Here is an 18,115-nt window from a genome sequence, read left to right as displayed (position 1 = left end):
CTCTTTCTGGTGGTCCTCGTTTTTGGACTTTGAAGCCTGGCCCCTCAATTCTAGTCCAGTGTTCGGACTTCTCTACAACAGAAAGCCAATATCCTGCTTCCTCAGACTGAACTCTGCAGCGCCAGGTTCCCTACTGCCATGCTCTGGTTACCTGCTAGGGCCCCCTCATCACCTCCAGGAAACCTAGTATTTGCTGTTTTTTTTGACCTATGGACTGTTGACAAGCTAGCACTTCTTTGGAGGAGAAGGCACGGAAGAATACATTACTAAGAGCTGACAGGATATTCAACTTTATCCAAAATTTACATCATTCAATTATCCCTTATTTTCACCAAGGAAAAACTAATTAGGAAAGCGTAATACTCATATTGGGAGAGATTCAAAACATTTTTCAAACCCCAAGAAGGAGTGAATCATTTTTGAGAATGTAACTATTTTTAGATCTTTTTAAAAATGCCAATGAGGCATTTAGAGATGCTTAAACAGAGAAAATTCTAGGTGGTACTCTTCCTTATCTTTGCTCTCTAACCATTTTCTGGAAATGTGCAAGCCTAGGAAAAGGGTGGTGACATATTTGTTTATCTCATTATTGACTTGCCACATTGTATTCAGTCAAATCTACCAAATTTTTCCTTTGAAATTTCTTGTGAATCTTTTAAAAATAGAGAGTTTTCCTCCTTCCAGGCATTTGATATCCATTTTTTCTTCTATGATTTGTTTTTAAATTTATAATCAAGCTAGAATTTATTTTGGTAGATAAATGAAACAATGATCTAACACGTTCGACCCATGTGGCCCAAAGCCTGTTTGTGTGCAGTCCATGAGCTCAGAATATTTGTTTCTCACATCAAGAGTTGTCAAACTCCTAGGGATAGCAGGGCGGAGCAGGGGAAGGGGAGAGATAAATTAAGAGTCTGGCATTAGCATATACATCAGTTCAGTTCAGTTCAGTCGCTCAGTCGTGTCAGACTCTTTGCGACCCCATGAATCGCAGCACGCCAGGCCTCCCTGTCCATCACCAACTCCCGGAGTTCACTCAAACTCACGTCCATTGAGTCGGTGATGCCATCCAGCCATCTCATCCTCTGTCATCCCCTTCTCCTCCTGCCCCCAATCCCTCCCAGCATCAGAGTCTTTTCCAATGAGTCAACTCTTCACATGAGGTGGCCAAAATATTGGACTTTCAGTTTTAGCATCATTCCTTCCAAAGAACACCCAGGATTGATCTCCTTTAGAATGGACTGGTTGGATCTCCTTGCAGTCCAAGGGACTCTCAAGAGTCTTCTCCAACACCACAGTTCAAAAGCATCAATTCTTCGGCACTCAGCTTTCTTCACAGTCCAACTCTCACATCCATACATGACTACTGGAAAAACCATAGCCTTAACTAGATGGACCTTTGTTGGCAAAGTAATGTCTCTGCTTTTGAATATGCTGTCTAGGTTGGTCATAACTTTCCTTCTAAGGAGTAAGCATCTTTTAATTTCATGGCTGCAATCACCATCTGCAGTGATTTTGGAGCCCCCAAAAATAAAGTCAGCCACTATTTCCACTGATTCCCCATCTATCTGCCATGAAGTGATGGGACCAGATGCCATGATCTTCGTTTTCTGAATGTTGAGCTTTAAGCCAACTTTTTCACTCTCCTCTTTCACTTTCATCAAGAGGCTTTTGAGTTCCTCTTCACTTTCTGCCATAAGGGTGGTGTCATCTGCATATCTGAGGTTATTGATACTGTATATAAAATAGATAAACAACAAAGACCTACTGTATAGCACAGGGAACTATATTCAATATCTTATAATAACCTATAATGGAAAAAATCTTAAAAAGAATATATTATATACATATGTGTATGTGTGTGTGTATATATATGTATACATGTATGTATCACTGAATCACTTTGTTGTACACTGGGATCTAACACATTATAAATTAACTATACTTCAGTGATTAAAAAAAAGAGTTGTTAAATAACTAACCAATTATTACAGCATCCTTTACTGAATAAAACTTTTCTCAAATGATGTGTGGTATTTCCTTATATATCTAAAATTTTTATATAGGTAGTACTAAAAACTCATCACCTTCTAATGTTTTTGTACACATTACTATTATCTGTGTTCTTGAGGTGATTTGTGTCTATTGTATCTGTATGGTGAAAATTCTATAAAATAATGTGCTCTGTGCATCTCTTCCCAACTCCATGTTCAATGATCTCTCATTGATAGCTTGAAATCAGCCAAAATGGCATGGAAAATGGCAAATAATACAAAATTAGGGCCTGGCTTACTTTTCTATTGATTGTTTAGACTGGAGAAAACAATATAGTAGATTAAAAGTGTGTCATGTCTACGAACTATAGAATGGGAGAAAAGATTTGCAAATGATGCTGCTGACAGGGCCTAGTTCCCAAAATATACAGACAGCTCAACTCAACAACAAAAAATCAAAGAACCCAACTGAAAAATTGGCAGAAGACCTAAATAGACATTTCTCTAAGGAAGAGATACAAATGGCAAATAGGCACATGAAAAGCTGCTCAACATTGCTAATTATTAGAGAAATGCAAATCAAAACGACAATGAAGTACCACCTCACTCACATGTGTCAGAATGGCCATGATTAAAAAGTCTACAAATAACCAGTGCTGGATAGGGTGTGGAGAAAAAGGTACTCTCTTACACTCTTGGTGAGAATACAAGTTGGTGTAGCCACTGTGGGAAAAAATATGGAGGTTCTTCAGAAAACTAAAAATAGAATTACCATATGATCCATTCCTGGGCATATATTCAGACAAAACTATAATTCAAAATGAAGTATGTACCCCTATATTCATAGCAGCACTATTCACAATAGCCAAGACAATGGAAACAACCTGAAGGTCGACAGAACAAGGGATGAAGATGTGGTATATACATACATGATAGAAAATCATAAAAAAGAATGAAATAATGCCATTTGCAGCAACATGGATGAGCTAGAAATTGTCATACTAAATTAAGTAAGTCAGAAAGACAACTACCATATGATATCATTTATGTGTGGAATCTAAAATATGACACCAATGAACTTACTTATAAAACAGAAACAGAATCATGGACACAGAACAGACTGGTGGTTGCCAAGAAGGACGGAGTTAGGGGAAGGGATGGAATGAGAGGTTGGGGTTAGCAGAAGTAAGTGTTTAGATGTACAATGGATAAACAGTAGGTCCTACTGTGTAGCACAGAGAACTGTATTCAATATCCAATGACAAATCATAATGGAAAAGAATATTTAAAAGAATATATGGAAATATATGTATAACTGAATCACTTTACTGTACAGCAGAAATTAACACAGCATTCTAAGTCAACTATGCTGCTACTAAATCACTTCAGTCGTGTCCGACTCTGTGTGACCCCATAGACGGCAGCCCACCAGGCTCCACCGTCCCTGGGATTCTCCAGGCAACTATACTTCCACAGAAAATACTGAAAAAAGGCATGTCATGTTTGTAGCTGCAACACTGTGAATAGCACAAAAAAGTTTAGCAAGTATCTTTTCAGTACTTGAAAACTGTTATCTGATTGAGCAAAAAAGGCACATCATTGATGACTGAGTGAAATCCGGACACACACATTTTTCTTCACTTTTGTCTTACCCATTAAAATAAAAAAATATACTCATATTGGAATTATACTCATTCCTCAATTTTAAAAATTTTACTTCTATTTTTTGGTAAAAATAAATATAGCAGACTGACCAATTTTATTTTTCCTTTGAGTATACAAGGGAGAAGACAAAAGTACCACCTATATTTATGAGTTTGGCAAAAGTCAATGAATGAAAGCATTGTGTAAGAATCAACTGGTTATACGAAATCAGTAATAAACAGTATTGTGTATGTTACGATTTGTAATTTGTGGGCTATTCATCTTTTACATCTGTAAAATAGTTGATGTAAAATAGTAAGATGTATAATTTTATAGCAAACATATATACATATGCATATATGTTTTTGAAGAGCCAGTTGTTAGATATTTACCAGTATGCCAATAATGAAAGATAAAATAAATTAGAAACTAAGCCATATTTTTACAATATTTAGTCTCCCTATCAGGAACAATTTGTTGTTCAGTTGCTTAGTCGCGTCCAACTCTTTGCAACCCCAAGGGCTGTAGTCCACTAGGTCCCACTGTCCCTTGGATTTCCCAGCAAGAATACTGAAGTAGGTTGCCACTTCCTCCTCCAGGGGAATCTTCCTGACCCCGGACTTGAACCTGCATCTCCTGCAGTGGCAGGCAGATTCTTTACCAAGGAGCCACCAGGGAAGCCCATCAGGAGCATAGTATACTTCAAAAAAATATCTTTTTTGCAAACACTCTTAGATGTCTCAAAATTTTGTTTTATTCATACAGATAGTCTTTGTGGTGTCTTTTTAATTGCCATTGTGCATGGTATCCTTTCTGATTATGATTCCTCATTATATTTTCTAAATGAATACTTTTGGATTTGGATATGATGTACACGTATTGTTTTAAACTTTTCATTTGTATGATTTAATTGACTTCTTTTCTTCTAAAATAAGAAAACAGAGGTATGAAATTACTTTTAAAGAACTTAGGCAAAGCTTGTATGGTTTGATAAATATTGTTCTCCTTTTCTGAACAAACTGCTGTATATTTGCTTACCTCTTTGACCCAATAATTATTTAGAAGAGAATTTTGTTTTTAATTCTAGTTTCGTACACTGTGGTCAAGAAATGTGGACAGAATTATTTCTACTTTTTGAAATTTATGGAGATTTCTTGGTGGACTACTTAATATAATCAATTTCAATAAATCATCCATGAATGTTTAAAACAAGAGAGTTCCTTTCAGAGAACAAAATTTCTATGTATATATGCACATGCATGTGTAAATTCTTAATGTCATAGTGATACAGTAGTTGCCTATTATAATGAAGTTTTTATTAATTTATTTTTATGTTATTCAACACATAAGGATTAATAAGCAGCATGTTTGCACATACAATCTATCTATAAATTGTAGCACTTGTTTACATAAAATTATATTTTTCTATCCTGGTTGATGTTTCTTTGTCTTAAATTCTTTTAAAATGCTATTTACACAGTCACCTTTGTTTTCTTTTGCTTGTGGCTTTGTGAAATTACTTTATGTATACCCATAATTTTTAACCTTTGTGTTGCTATATTTTATGTTTATCTTTCACATGTGGCACATAGCTAACTTCTATTTTAAAAAATTTCAATCTCTTTGCCTTTTTAAGAAAGTGGTTTAAAAGACTAATATTTCTTGTCAAAACTGAGTATATGGCCTTATTTTTATCATCTTGCTTTATATTTTTTATTTATTTTTATGTTACTGCACTGTACTTATCTTTTCTGCTTTTTGTTACAAAATGTGTTATATCTATAATCTGAATACATTTAGATAAATGCATATTCTGTTGTGTATTCTAACTAGTGGCTATTTCTATGTTTTTTAAAAACACGCTTTATCATGCATTTCTGTAATTATCAAAGTCATAATGAAACACTAACTTTGGCTCCCCCTGTGTTCGACAAGAGATCTAATACATTCTAATTCTTCCTTGAACTCGATGTTCCTCTACTTTGACTCACCTATATGTAAATATATACTAATTGTGATTTTTTATCATCTTTCTTTTTAATATTGATTTTTGGTATACTCAATATCATAATCATATTTATGATTAGGTAGTCCTAACTCGAGTTTTGGAGAAGGAAATGACAACCCACTCCAGTATTCTTGCCTGGAGAATCCCATGGACAGAGGAGCCTGGTAGGCTACAGTCCATGGGGTCGTAAGAGTCAGACACGACTTAGCGACTAAACCACCATCACCACCAACTGTAGTTTTGTCATTCATTGATGGTCTATTTGTATCACAATTTCCTTATTCTTTAATTTTGATTTTGATTCATCCTATGATGACTGGAATCTGGAGGAGGAAATGGCAACCCACTATATATATCCAGGCAAATATACTATATATATACAGTATATTTGCCTGGATAATTCCATGGACAGAGGAGCCTGGTGGGCTATAATCCATGGAGTTGCAAAGAGTAGAGTCGGACATGACTGAAGTGACAGAGATGCACGTATGATGACTGGAAACGTGCAAATATAAATTATTATATTTATCTGGAAATATGTGCAAATATTAGATTTTCAGTCATTGCTTTCTGAAGATGACTTTTTGTTGTGTCAGAGGATGAACAACAAATTCTCTCAGGGTATACTTCTTGAATCATGTCCCTTACTCTACTTAAAACCCTACAAATGCTGCCCCATAATCTTCATTATTTCAAGTTAAAGAGAAGTCTAAAGCCAGCCTGATTTTTCTCTTCGTTTGTTGGTAATCTATTTTTTTTTTTTTCTGCCAAGATGCTGGCAGGAAATTCCTTTTCTCTGAGAAATTAAAAACATTTCCCAAACTTGTGTTCTTTTAATTTTTCCTGGGACATAGTAAACCTTTCGGACATTAAAACTAATTTTCTCAGCTAAACTTTTTGGACATTAAAACTAATTTTCTCAGCTAAAAGAGAGATAGTTTTCTTTTTACTTTTCTATTAATGAAAGTCTTTATTCAGATTTCATCAAGTTTCCCACTCATGTTCTTTTATTTTTGCTCCAGGATCTGGTGTAAGCGTCCATACTACATTCAGCTGTCATTTCTTCTTAGTGCTCTCCAGTTTGTACCAGTCCACAGTTGTTCCTTGTATCTCATGACCTTGACACTTGAAGAATACTGTTTATTTATGACACTTGAAGAATACTGTTTATTTATTTTGTAAACAATCTCTCAATTTGGGTTAACTGATGGACTTTTTTTTTTTTTAATGTTTCAACCCTATTTGTTCATGTTTTAAGAATCCCCTTTCATTTTCAGGTCAGATATTTATTCCAGTCCTTCAAGCTATCATCTTATCTCTCATCATTGTTTTCTCAGCAATACTGCATTCTCTGTATCAGTAGTTCTCAAAGTGTGTTCTGAGGACAGCCGTGTTCCAGTAAATGTTTAATTACTGGCTGAGGTAGGGGGTCAAGGTATGTTTTGATTTGTAGGATTTACTGATTTCTGTGACATAAATAATTCCATCATGGCCAGTTTTAAGCTACCAACATGCCACTGAATGTAGAGTTGAGAAGAGATGCTAACAATTGGTTCTCATGGGCTAGAGCAAGCCAGCTCCAGCAGCACCACTGTGGAGGGCCTCTGACCCTTTCAGGAATTCTGTAGGATTCTCTGCCCTGTAATACAGGACATCACTCAGTAGTTTTCTTTAGAAATTCCACATTAAGATATATATGTGTGTGTGTGAATGAATATATGTGCATGGATGAATGTGTTTATATATATATGGTACATGTGTATATTTGTGTGTATGTATTTTATCTATCTATAGATAGAAAGTGAGTTGGGGGTGGCTGGAGAGGGGAGAGAGACATACATATTTAAAAATCTATAAATCCATATATGAAAATCTGAACTCTTTTAAGTAGACGATTTGGGAGTAGCGTTATCACTTTTTTTAAAAACTCAAAACATTTTTTCCAACCATACTTTGAGATAATGTTTTCTTCTAGGAAATTTAAAATAATAGTACAGCTCTGCATAGTTTTTTAAGGATGTTTATTTTACAAATGAAGCTGTATCTTTAGTGGGCAACATATAGGAAAATAGGACCTAAAATTAGAATTTTGTTTTGATTTTAACTTCTAGTTCTTGCTTTTGAGACAACATTCAGGATAAATGCTACGTGATACTGATGTTTTTCATCATATGAAAAAAATGTACACTGACTTTCTTTATCTATAATAAAAATACATTTCATAATGATTCTTTATTTCTGCTCTGCTTTCTATTGTTTTAATCATGCTTGGGTATGTAATAACATTTTTTCAGCTATAAATAACTAGAGAAGTGTTGTTTGTTGCTGTTTTCATTCTCTGGTGCCTTTAGTGTTTCTTTCCAAAGAAAAATGTAATTTGTTTGCCTTTCTTGGCAACAGTGATTTGCCAGTTTTTTATCTGAATATTTTTCCTCACTTCTTTGGGGACTTGCTCAGTTTTCTAAAGTTGAAAACAAGGGCTGTCCATAGCTCATGCCCATTTCAAAGTACTTTTTGCTTTTAAACATTTCCTGAATTAAACCCTGTCCATTTATTCCATTGCCACAGTCAAGGTGGCATTCTCAATACCTCATTTGGTGCAGCATCCAGATGGTTCACGCTTGGTCTCTCTTCCCTTATGTTGTGAGAAGTATTGTCCTGAACTTAGTCTTATCATGTCTTTGACGTGCTTAAGGTCTAGACTCTTCCTTTACTATTCTTTATCATTATCTGATCAAACTTATCTGCCTAGGTTTTCCAAAGGAAACTCTCAACTCTGGTCAGTTGACTGCTACATGCTTCTCTTTTTCTACAAGCTAGAATGCCTTTCTCCTCTCTTTGCTAATCTGTAGACTTTACATCTCAAGTCATACCATCTATCGGAACTCCACAGTAATTACTCCCTGAGTTCTAGCAGCAACATTCATTCACTTATTCACTATGTATTGATCAAATATTCTGGGCACAGAGTGGTGAGTAAAGATATTAATATTATGATCTTTGCTTCTTAATGGAGCTTTATATGCTATAGAAGCATGATGTCTATTTTTCCTATAGATGAATCAACCCTTAAATTGACTGGCAACTTCTTATTGACAAGTACTCTCATGTTAATATAGTCTTGCCACAGTTCATCAGAATGGGGTAGACAGAATAAGCTGTGGCCGTGACTGGAAATCCTTAGGGTCCACCCTGTAAATAGGAGGTCAAGTCACTGCATTTGGATTTTCTGCAGGAATTCTATTAAAATACTGCCTCTGTAAGACTAAGTCCAGTACTCAACTCAAACGAATCTATATGCAAATACTCTGTTTTACAGACTGGACCTTGTGTTAAGATTTTTCAGAGAAATGTTAATTTAAATACAGAATTCTACATTCCTTCTAGTAATAGCTACCCTCAGGTGTTGAAGATCTAACACAGAGGGCCTCAATTCTTTAATGGATAAAAAAACCCAAAGAAAAAAGAAACAGTGATCTCTGTAGTTTCTGTAAGAATTGTGATGTCTTAAAGATTATAGTAACAGTAGAAAAATAAATCACACAGAGAACGCTCCCCACACACATAAGAAAAAGTTATCAAATAATTAGAAAACATTGTCTGAAAACACTTCCTCAAGTGTAATTAGAATTATAAAGTCATCTCTGGATTGGAAAAATGATGAACTAGATCTTACTCATATAAGGGACATATTTCTTTGCCAAAATTCAGGATAAAAAGTGGCAATATTGCATAAAATTTGCCAAGTGTGATTTCACTGTAAACCAATATTTTTCTCATCCCCCAAAGCTCTAAGTCTGCGGCACTATAAAAGCCTTGAAAGGCTAACAGAGCCACTCAAGATTTGTGTTTTACTTTCAAACTGATGATTCCCATGAGGTTCCACTTTGAAGAGCTAGATCTAGACTTAATCTCAGAGTCATTTAGTTTAATTAAATGACTCTTTTGCCAAACCTGCGGTCAGTGGATCCTCCAAGAAGATCATGAATGGAAATCAGAGGTTCCATAAATTTTGATAGGAGAAAAAAAAAAATCTCTATTTTCACTAAGCTTTAACTGAAATATAGATTAAAAAAATCAGGGTAGTATTAGCAGCCCCTGGGACTCTTTCACTCATACAAATCACAATTATTTTCTCATCACATGTATTTTTTTATAGTTGTTACAAATATTTAAAATTATCATTGGTACTCAGTACTGCTTCAAAAGCATTGTCGTTAATAGACCTGTCGCTAGATGTTGTTGTTGAACATGTTAATAAAGAAGCATATACATTTTTTCAGTCATTTGGCTCTTAAAAATATTTTAATAATATCTGTGGATAAAATTGGCTGCCTTTGAAATTGTATTTTATTTTATACATTAAAAACATCATGCTGACAAAGGGGCCATAGATCCAAAAGTATCTGTGACACACAAAAAAGTTCAAAGCTTCTTGTTCAATTCTCATTTTTGGTATTTGTTAAATGGATCACATGCACTTAAAGAAACTGAAAAACAGACTTGGATCAGACTTGAATATATTTGAATATGCACGACTGTGTAAGTAATGGTTTCATTATTATACCTGAAGAAAGAAAGAATGACGTACAGAGCTTAAAAGTAGGTTAGGAAGAACAGTCAGCAAATGCAAGGGCAACAGATGGAGGAACAGAAACTACAGCAGACTATCAATCTCACCGGGGTTAACAGATTACACCTGGTTTTACCACCACGACTGAAATAGGGTACAGATGGAATATGAGGCCCCTCAAACTCTTCAAGTTAGTATGCACCACTATTGTCAGGTAAGTACCTATTCCATTAAATGGAAAAAAGATAGATCAAACTTTGTAAGAATAATTCATATGTATTATTTGAGACAGTAGTAGCAATAATAACAATATGTGTATTTTTAAAGGTTCTACCATATCCCTGCTGATTTTAATCATCAAAACTCACCCTCAATATAATACTATTATATATACATTCTTATGTAATTGTCACATCTTTACTAAGAGGAAAAAGCAGATACGTTACATTCATGTTACAGATGTTCATGTTACAGAAAACTAAGGTTCAGGAAAGCTGGAGGCCCCACAGCTGGTCAGGGTTGAAAAAAAAGATAATGCTATAATCTCCACTTAGTAAATGTGGAAACAGTCTCTGGGCAGCTAAGGGGCAGTTGCAGTAAGTGTCAGGGCTGGGATTCGAATCCAGTTTGGTCAGATTCCAGAACCCTGTGTATTTTCCATTGTGTCATGCTGCCTGCCTCACTATTCCTTTTGCCAAATTGGAGAGCTAAAAAGTTCTTAGGAATGACAACCCCCCAAGAAAATTGTGCTTTACTTAGTTGAATCACAAGGGTATAATTGAGGGAGAGGAAGATAAAGCATTTCTAAAACTTTGGCAATGCTCTCAAGGGCCCCAGAAGGGTTATGTCTTTGGGATGTTAGTGCTGCTTTCTCCTTCAGAGCCCTGCCCACCCAGCCACTGGGGAGTCCAGAAGGCTTCCCTCTCTGTTCTACTGAGTCTCATGGAAATAGCCATTACCAGAGGGAAATGGGTGTGAGTCAAATAATCCGCTACGGAATATGAATTATATCATATGATATTTTCAGATTTGGGAAATAAATCTGATTAATGATCAAAGCTTGCATATCTAATTTCCCATTTATGTGAAAGTAAACTTTATTAGTCATTTGTGGGCTTTTGAGGGACAGAAAGGCATTTTCCTCCTACTTTTTGTTCTTTTTGCTTTCTAGTTCACTGTTAAACTGCTGCAGATCACAAGCCAAGAGCATGTAGTTTAACTCTATTACAAAAGCAGAAGTGAGAGTTCTTGCACTTTTAAAAAATGCCAGGCTTAGGAGGGCTTTGAAAGTTGCCCATAGAGTGTCCTCAAACTGTGAGTCTTGCAGAGAGTTGTCCTAAAGACCCTCCTTTTTCCTGAAAGCTCTCATTTTGGCTATGGTGGTAATGCCATAGTTAATCTGTTGCAACTTCAGTGAGATTTATAGCCTCTGATATGGTTTTATTCCTTTCATATGTTGCCCACATATTTGCAGACTGCTCTTAATCCACTTTTAAGCTCTGTGTATCAGTCAGTCTTTCTTTAGTTATAATAATGAAACTGTTACTTAGAAAATCATGCACATGCAAATTTATTTTTTCAAGCCATTTGCTTGCTTTGTCCATTTTAAGAGCCTATTATATTTAACTTTGCCTCCTTTCTGCCCCAAATCCTAACTCTCATGTAACAGTTAATCACCATTTAAATGTTTACAAAGAGTTTGTCCTCCTAGACATTTGCATTGTTATTTCGATGCTCCAATATAAAAGCTAAATGCAACAATAACACAAACTGAAACTGCTTTCAAACACAAACTAACTTGCAAACAACATGAATGCACAGACCTCCCCCGCCCCCAAAGCTTTATCCCAATTGGTTTTCTTAAAAATTTAGCCAAATCTTTATTTTCATTTGAAACGTGATTATGCATTATCTGATATGCTACTGCAATCTCCTTAACAGGAAGAGAATTAACAATAAAGTTCAACTCTTGAATAGCTGCAAGGAGAAAAGATTAATTTACAGCTTTACTTCTCTTTGTCATAGTGGCTTAACAAAGATGTGAGGAAACAGCTTAAGTATAATCACTTTCCTTCCTCTCTTCTCTCTCCCTGTCTTCTCAGGTACTTCTACAATTTACAGAATCTTAGTTTGGCTTACTGCAGAAAGTTCACAGACAAAGGTTTACAGTACCTGAATTTGGGGAACGGATGCCACAAGCTCATCTATCTGGACCTTTCCGGCTGCACCCAGGTTTGTCTTTCAGCCTTCTCTTTCCTGCAGCAGGCAAAGAAGTCCTCCAGAGAACCGGCTGCATCCAGCCCCAGCCCTCATGTTATACTAACGCTGTGCACGGACTGCAGCACACTTTTCAGAAGGTTTTCAATTACGTGAACACAGCTGCTTAAATTTTCCCCAGGATTGCTACTATAGGCTCTTGGCTTCCCTCCATTGGAGTGTCACATCCACGAAGAGGCAGAGCTCATTGGATGATGAAGCAGACCACTTCTGTGTAGATATTCTGTGCACAATTACACTAGCAGAGTCCAAATCTTGAAAACTTTTTAGAATTGCTACCAAGATACAAACAAAGAAAACTATTTGGGGGAGAGGGTGGGGAGTATTTGCAAAGAACTTCCTGAAAAGTTAGTTTGCTTCCACGTGGACTCTGAGAGTAAATAGTATTAGGTAAAATGCTGCAAGTGCTAAACGTAAGAAAGGAAATACAACAAAGATAATGATTGTTTAAAATTGCATTATATCCTTGGGCTAAATAACATGAAGATTTGAGGTCTACATGGGGAAATATTTAAGTCTGAAGGAACAAGACTAAGAAACCTGGGCAGAAAATAGTGTGGAATTGTGGAGGGTATGACATGGCACTGTGGAAGCAGTTCCTGCCTCTTTGATAGTTTCTTCTGCTCTGTTTTGTTAGATTTAAGTCACCATTCATTTAACTTTTCTTCCAGCTCTCTGTGTATTGCTATTAGTGTCATAGTATGGTCATCATTCTATGAAAATAATATAATGACACAAATGAGAACTGTTACTATACACCAGGCACCATGTTGAGTGTTTCATACATATCACATTTACTGCTCATACAAATGCTGTGCCCTATAGCTTATTTAGATGAAAAGACCAGGGTTCTCAGGGTTGCACAGCTGGTAAAAGCATACTGATAATGCTATAAGCAGGTATTCCTGGAAGGAATACAGGGACAGAATGGATTTCTCCTCCAAGTTCTTGAATGGACAGAAATTTTACTTAGCCACCACCACTGGCATGTCATGGTTTCCTGGTACACTAAGCATTGGGGATGATGTAGGGGAAAGGATGCTAAGCTAGGGCTGCAAGGCTAGAGTTTGCATTTGTTTAAATCCAATCTACTGATATATCAATAGTTTGCTAAGCACCGACATCTGCCACTCTATGATCAAGATGGCCTTAATGTTCCCTCCAGATTGACAAAACTTCAGATAGGCTTTTTTCTGACTCTGAATCCCTGACCTCCTTTTTCTTACTTTAGAAAACTTGCAGTTGTACATTCTGTTTTTGCTCCCTTTGAGATGTCAACTTCTTAAAAAGTTTCTCACCTGTTTTACAACCCATGAATGTCTTCCTCAAGGACCTGGGAGCCAGGCTTTGATATGTAATCATCAAGACAGAGAGTGTCTGTATCTCTCAGTCTCCATGGATTGATGGGGGCCTAACTTGGATATGAATGTCAGCAAACACAGATGACCTGATCACAAAGGAAGAATATTTGCAACTTCAGAAATAACTCAATATGCGTTTGACACATCCCACTGATCAACCTCTCTCTGAAAGATACAGCCTTTAGTCCTTCTTTTAAAATAAAATTTTACTGGACTATAGTTGATTTACAATGTTGTACAGCAAAGTGAATCAGTTATACATATACATGTATCTACTCTTTTTTAGAGTCTTTTCCCACATAGGTCATTATAGAGTATTGAGTAGAGCTTCCCGTGCTATACAGTAGGTTCTTATTAGTTATCTATTTTATATATAGTACTGTCTAACTCACCTCAGTGCTTCAGAACCCTCCTCATAGTGTGACTTAACTCCTTTTTCTTCTCAGTTTCCACCAAGTAATTATTGCAGCAACAACACAAACACATGCATAGACACACAAACACACATAAACCTGTCCTAAGGTTAAATATTTTCAAACACAGCTCAAAGTCAGAGGTTTCAAACTGATGACTCTCTGGCCAGATATTTAGGGAAAACATATAGATATAGTCTGTCTTTAAATTTTGAGCCAACATTTGGAATTTTGGAGTTTTCAAATAAAAATCTAGACTTTAAGCTTCTCTTAAAAAAAAAATACATAAGAACTAGCGAACTTGGGCCTGCATCCCCACATGTCCTCTGTGAGGACAGAGTCAGCCTCACCCCCTTGAAACGGAGCCCTCTCTGCAGTTTACCGCCTTCTCCTCCACTCAGTAATGTGCAAACATGCACTTACTCCGGGACAGTTACCACTTCACTGCATTGCCTGCTGTCTTAGTAGGTGCTTGAGTTTGGTCTGAACGTACCAGGAATAGATTTTGTTTCCTAATTGATCCTTAATTTGTAATTCTCAAACCGCAGTGATGTTAGTGTTTCACATCATGCAAAATAATGTTAGGGTGTTCATTTTTTATTTATCTACATTCAATTTCCCTCTGTTCACTTAATAATTTAACAGCAAACAGAGATTTAACCCAAGGCACTGGAAATTTTACCATTTGAAATTTTGTAAGAAATGGCCTCATTATGAACCATAGATATTTTAATAATGGCTGCTGCTGTAACTTCAGGACGAATCAGTGTATTTTGGAAGTTATTGCACCCAAGGGACTTATGAAGTCTTCTGAGGCGGTTTCATCTACTTTCCTGGCTCCATCTACCTACCTGTGAGGATAGTTTCACCCTACCTGGTCTAATTGCATTGGTATGACAATACAAAATGGTTTCAAAGAAGGAAAGCTGACTATTCACGGGTTTTATAGGTTCGTCTCTTAGAAACTAAAATGTAGTTTCTTTTTATATGTTTGGAATTTTGCGCTATGAAGACATGTGTTAATATATCTGACCAAGGAAAAATGTCCTAATAAAACAAAAAGAGTTGAGAATAGAAGCTTATGACTCAATGTTTTTCGCTGGTGTTTACTGAGTGCCTGCTGCATACTGGGCACTGTGATGAGTAAAACAGCATTTCTGTCTTTGGAAACTCGGGATTAACATAAACAAAATATGTCAAGAGCTAAATGCTAATGTAGTCATGGCTGCCCAAAAAAGGAAAGATGTATTTATATAATATTGTGAAAGTATTTGAACCATACGTGTTAGAAAAAATAAATAAGTGGATGATGGAGAACTACAAAGAAAAGTGAAAATCAATTACATATGCCTTAGAAATATTCTACATTCTTATGGGATTGGATAAACGCTGTAGGGTGCATTAAATTATATGACTGATTTCCGAGTGAATATTAGCACTTACATGTTCACCTCATGTTATCATCTTTGATGTGGCTGAAGTAATGCCTCTGCCCAGTTTCTTCTCTTTGGAAAAACCTCTGCTCCCCCTTGGCCTGAATTGTGATAGGGCTGCTGCAGTGAGCTCTCTCACTATCCTCTGCAAAGAAAAAAATTAAATTACCTGAAAACTCACCATCCAGAAATAATCAACACTACTAGAATTTCAGTGTCTTTACACTATGCGTGTCTAGACTTCTTTTGAATTGAAAAAGATTATATAGTACACATATCTTTCATTATTCCATGTCTTTATTCCATTAAATATTTTCCTGTAACTTACTTTTAAGAGGTATAATAGTATTCCATGGTATCAAAACACCAATTTATATTTAACCATTCATTATTGGCCTACAATTCTTTTTCCTGGTCTACCTTTTTTTCGGCTATCATAAATAATCTCCGAGGAAAATTATTGTAGCCATATCTTAGCATATGTGTATGCAATTTTGGGTACAAATTTTTAGAAATGAAATGATCAGAGGTTATTTTTAAGGTTGTCCATGCTCTACAAAGACTCTCAATTTACATTTATGATGAATATAAAATAGTTTGTTATCTTCATAAATATATTCTATATTAAAAACTTGTCAATTCAACATTGAATATGCTATTTTATATTTTCAATTTGTATTTCTTTGATTTCCAGGCAAAGTTAAACCATACACAGGCACTTAATAAATATTTGTTGAATGATAGCATTTTTGTCTCAGTAAGCTGCCATTATTAAAATATTTTTCAAAGTAATTAAAATTCTTCTTTCAAACTGGGGAATATTGGAGATAATGTAACTTAAGTTCCTGACACAGTTGGTGTTAAAAAATAAAGCCTATTAGTGTATTTCTCTAAAATATTTTTCTTCAGAACCTGAGTGCAACATTTTCCTTATAGTATTTTCAGAAGAAAAAAAAAAAACTACATTCATTTAACAAAATGATTCTGGCTGAATCAGTTGAACAAATTTAATTTGTTTGCTTTTATATTTACTATTTACTCAAAGTTATAAAATCTAAGCTTATACCATAAAATGATTTTTAAAAACCATATTTAAATACAATGTAGTAAGACTCTTTGGAGACAAAATGGTTTTATCATGTAAAGAAGGTACTCTTTCCTGTGCTCCTTTGTAATTTATGATCTGGGAGACATTTGGTGACAGTGAATGGATTCATCTTTTTCTACATCTTAAGGAATGATGTGTGACCTAACTCACGGTAGATGTTTATCAGATGCTTGTTGAATATTTGGATTAATGTTTAGTTAAATAAGTGAAACTAATGAACCACTATATGAGATGTTGGTAGTTTTCCTTTGCGTCTCATTCTCTGCTTCAAGGAATCACTCCTCTCCCTTCCCTTGTGGTTCTGAGGAGCTGTCAGTCATGACACCATGAAAGTAACATACCACAGTAATTGGGAAATGGGTTCTGGGCACCTGCATTTTAATCCTGAGTTTGCTATTTGATAGGTATGGGGCTGGGGCAGGTCCTAATCTTTCTGTGTACCTTACCTTCCTTATCTATGAAATGGGGAAAATGCTATTAATGGTAACTACCTGTGTTTTGTATGAATTAAATGATTTGACACATATAAGAGGCTTACAATGATGGCTGCATAGTAAATGCTTAGCCACTATTAGATATTCTTTTTAGATTATTAACAGTGTTTTCCAATGGCCACTAGCATTTGGCCCAGGCCTAGACATTCTTAAGTTCCATATGCAATTGCTAGAATTTTTCCAGGAAGAACATGACTTTAGCAGAACCCATTCAGAACTCTTTAGGTACTGTAACAATTTTATGTATACAAATACACACACACACACACATACATATGTATGTTATATGTATATTATATATATATATATATATATATATATAGTAAAATAAGTCAGAGAAAAGAGAAATCTGTATGTTATGGCTTATATGTGTAATCTAAAAAAATACAAAAATAAGTGTATATTCAAGACAGAAACAGACTCACAGACACAGAAAACAAATTTATGGTTACAAAAGGAGAGGGGAGGGCAGGAGGGGCAAATTAGGAGTATGGGATTAACAGATAGAAACTACAATACATAAAATAGAGAAGCAACAGGGATTTACTTGGAGAAGGCAATGGCACCCCACTCCAGTACTCTTGCCTGGAAAATCCCATGGACGGAGGAGCCTGGTAGGCTGCAGTCCATGGGGTCGCTGAGAGTCGGACACAACTGAGCGACTTCACTTTCACTTTTCAGTTTCATGCATTGGAGAAGGAAATGGCAACCCACTCCAGTGGTCTTGCCTGGAGAATCCCAGGGATGGGGGAGCCTGGTGGGCTGCCGTCTCTGGGGTCGCACAGAGTCGGACACGACTGAATCGACTTA

At 35.8% G+C, this 18,115-nt stretch overlaps 2 protein-coding genes across 4 annotated transcripts in view; one reads left to right on the top strand and one right to left on the bottom strand.

The window, feature by feature from the left end:
- Window positions 1–18,115, top strand: part of FBXL13 (F-box and leucine rich repeat protein 13) — a 226,980-nt gene that overhangs the window by 107,314 nt on the left and 101,551 nt on the right. For both annotated transcript variants that reach the window (XM_070787705.1, XM_019958626.2), the window contains one exon: window positions 12,322–12,451. In XM_070787705.1, the coding sequence (XP_070643806.1) occupies window positions 12,322–12,451 (130 nt within the window). The remainder of the gene's footprint in view (window positions 1–12,321; window positions 12,452–18,115) is intronic.
- LRRC17 (leucine rich repeat containing 17) overlaps window positions 1–18,115 on the bottom strand; it is a 55,463-nt gene that overhangs the window by 23,100 nt on the left and 14,248 nt on the right. The window contains exon 3 of one of the 2 annotated variants that reach the window (XM_019958624.2): window positions 15,714–15,848. The gene's annotated coding sequence lies outside the window, so the exon portion shown is untranslated. Of the gene's footprint in view, window positions 1–12,391; window positions 12,968–15,713; window positions 15,849–18,115 lie in introns of those variants that run through there. The other variant, XM_019958623.2, reaches the window with a different exon arrangement.

Source organism: Bos indicus, chromosome 4, assembly GCF_029378745.1.
Source record: "Bos indicus isolate NIAB-ARS_2022 breed Sahiwal x Tharparkar chromosome 4, NIAB-ARS_B.indTharparkar_mat_pri_1.0, whole genome shotgun sequence".
NCBI lineage: Eukaryota > Metazoa > Chordata > Mammalia > Artiodactyla > Bovidae > Bos > Bos indicus.
The sequence above is the reverse complement of the archived record's forward strand: the minus strand, read 5'-3'. Positions and strand labels throughout refer to the sequence as shown.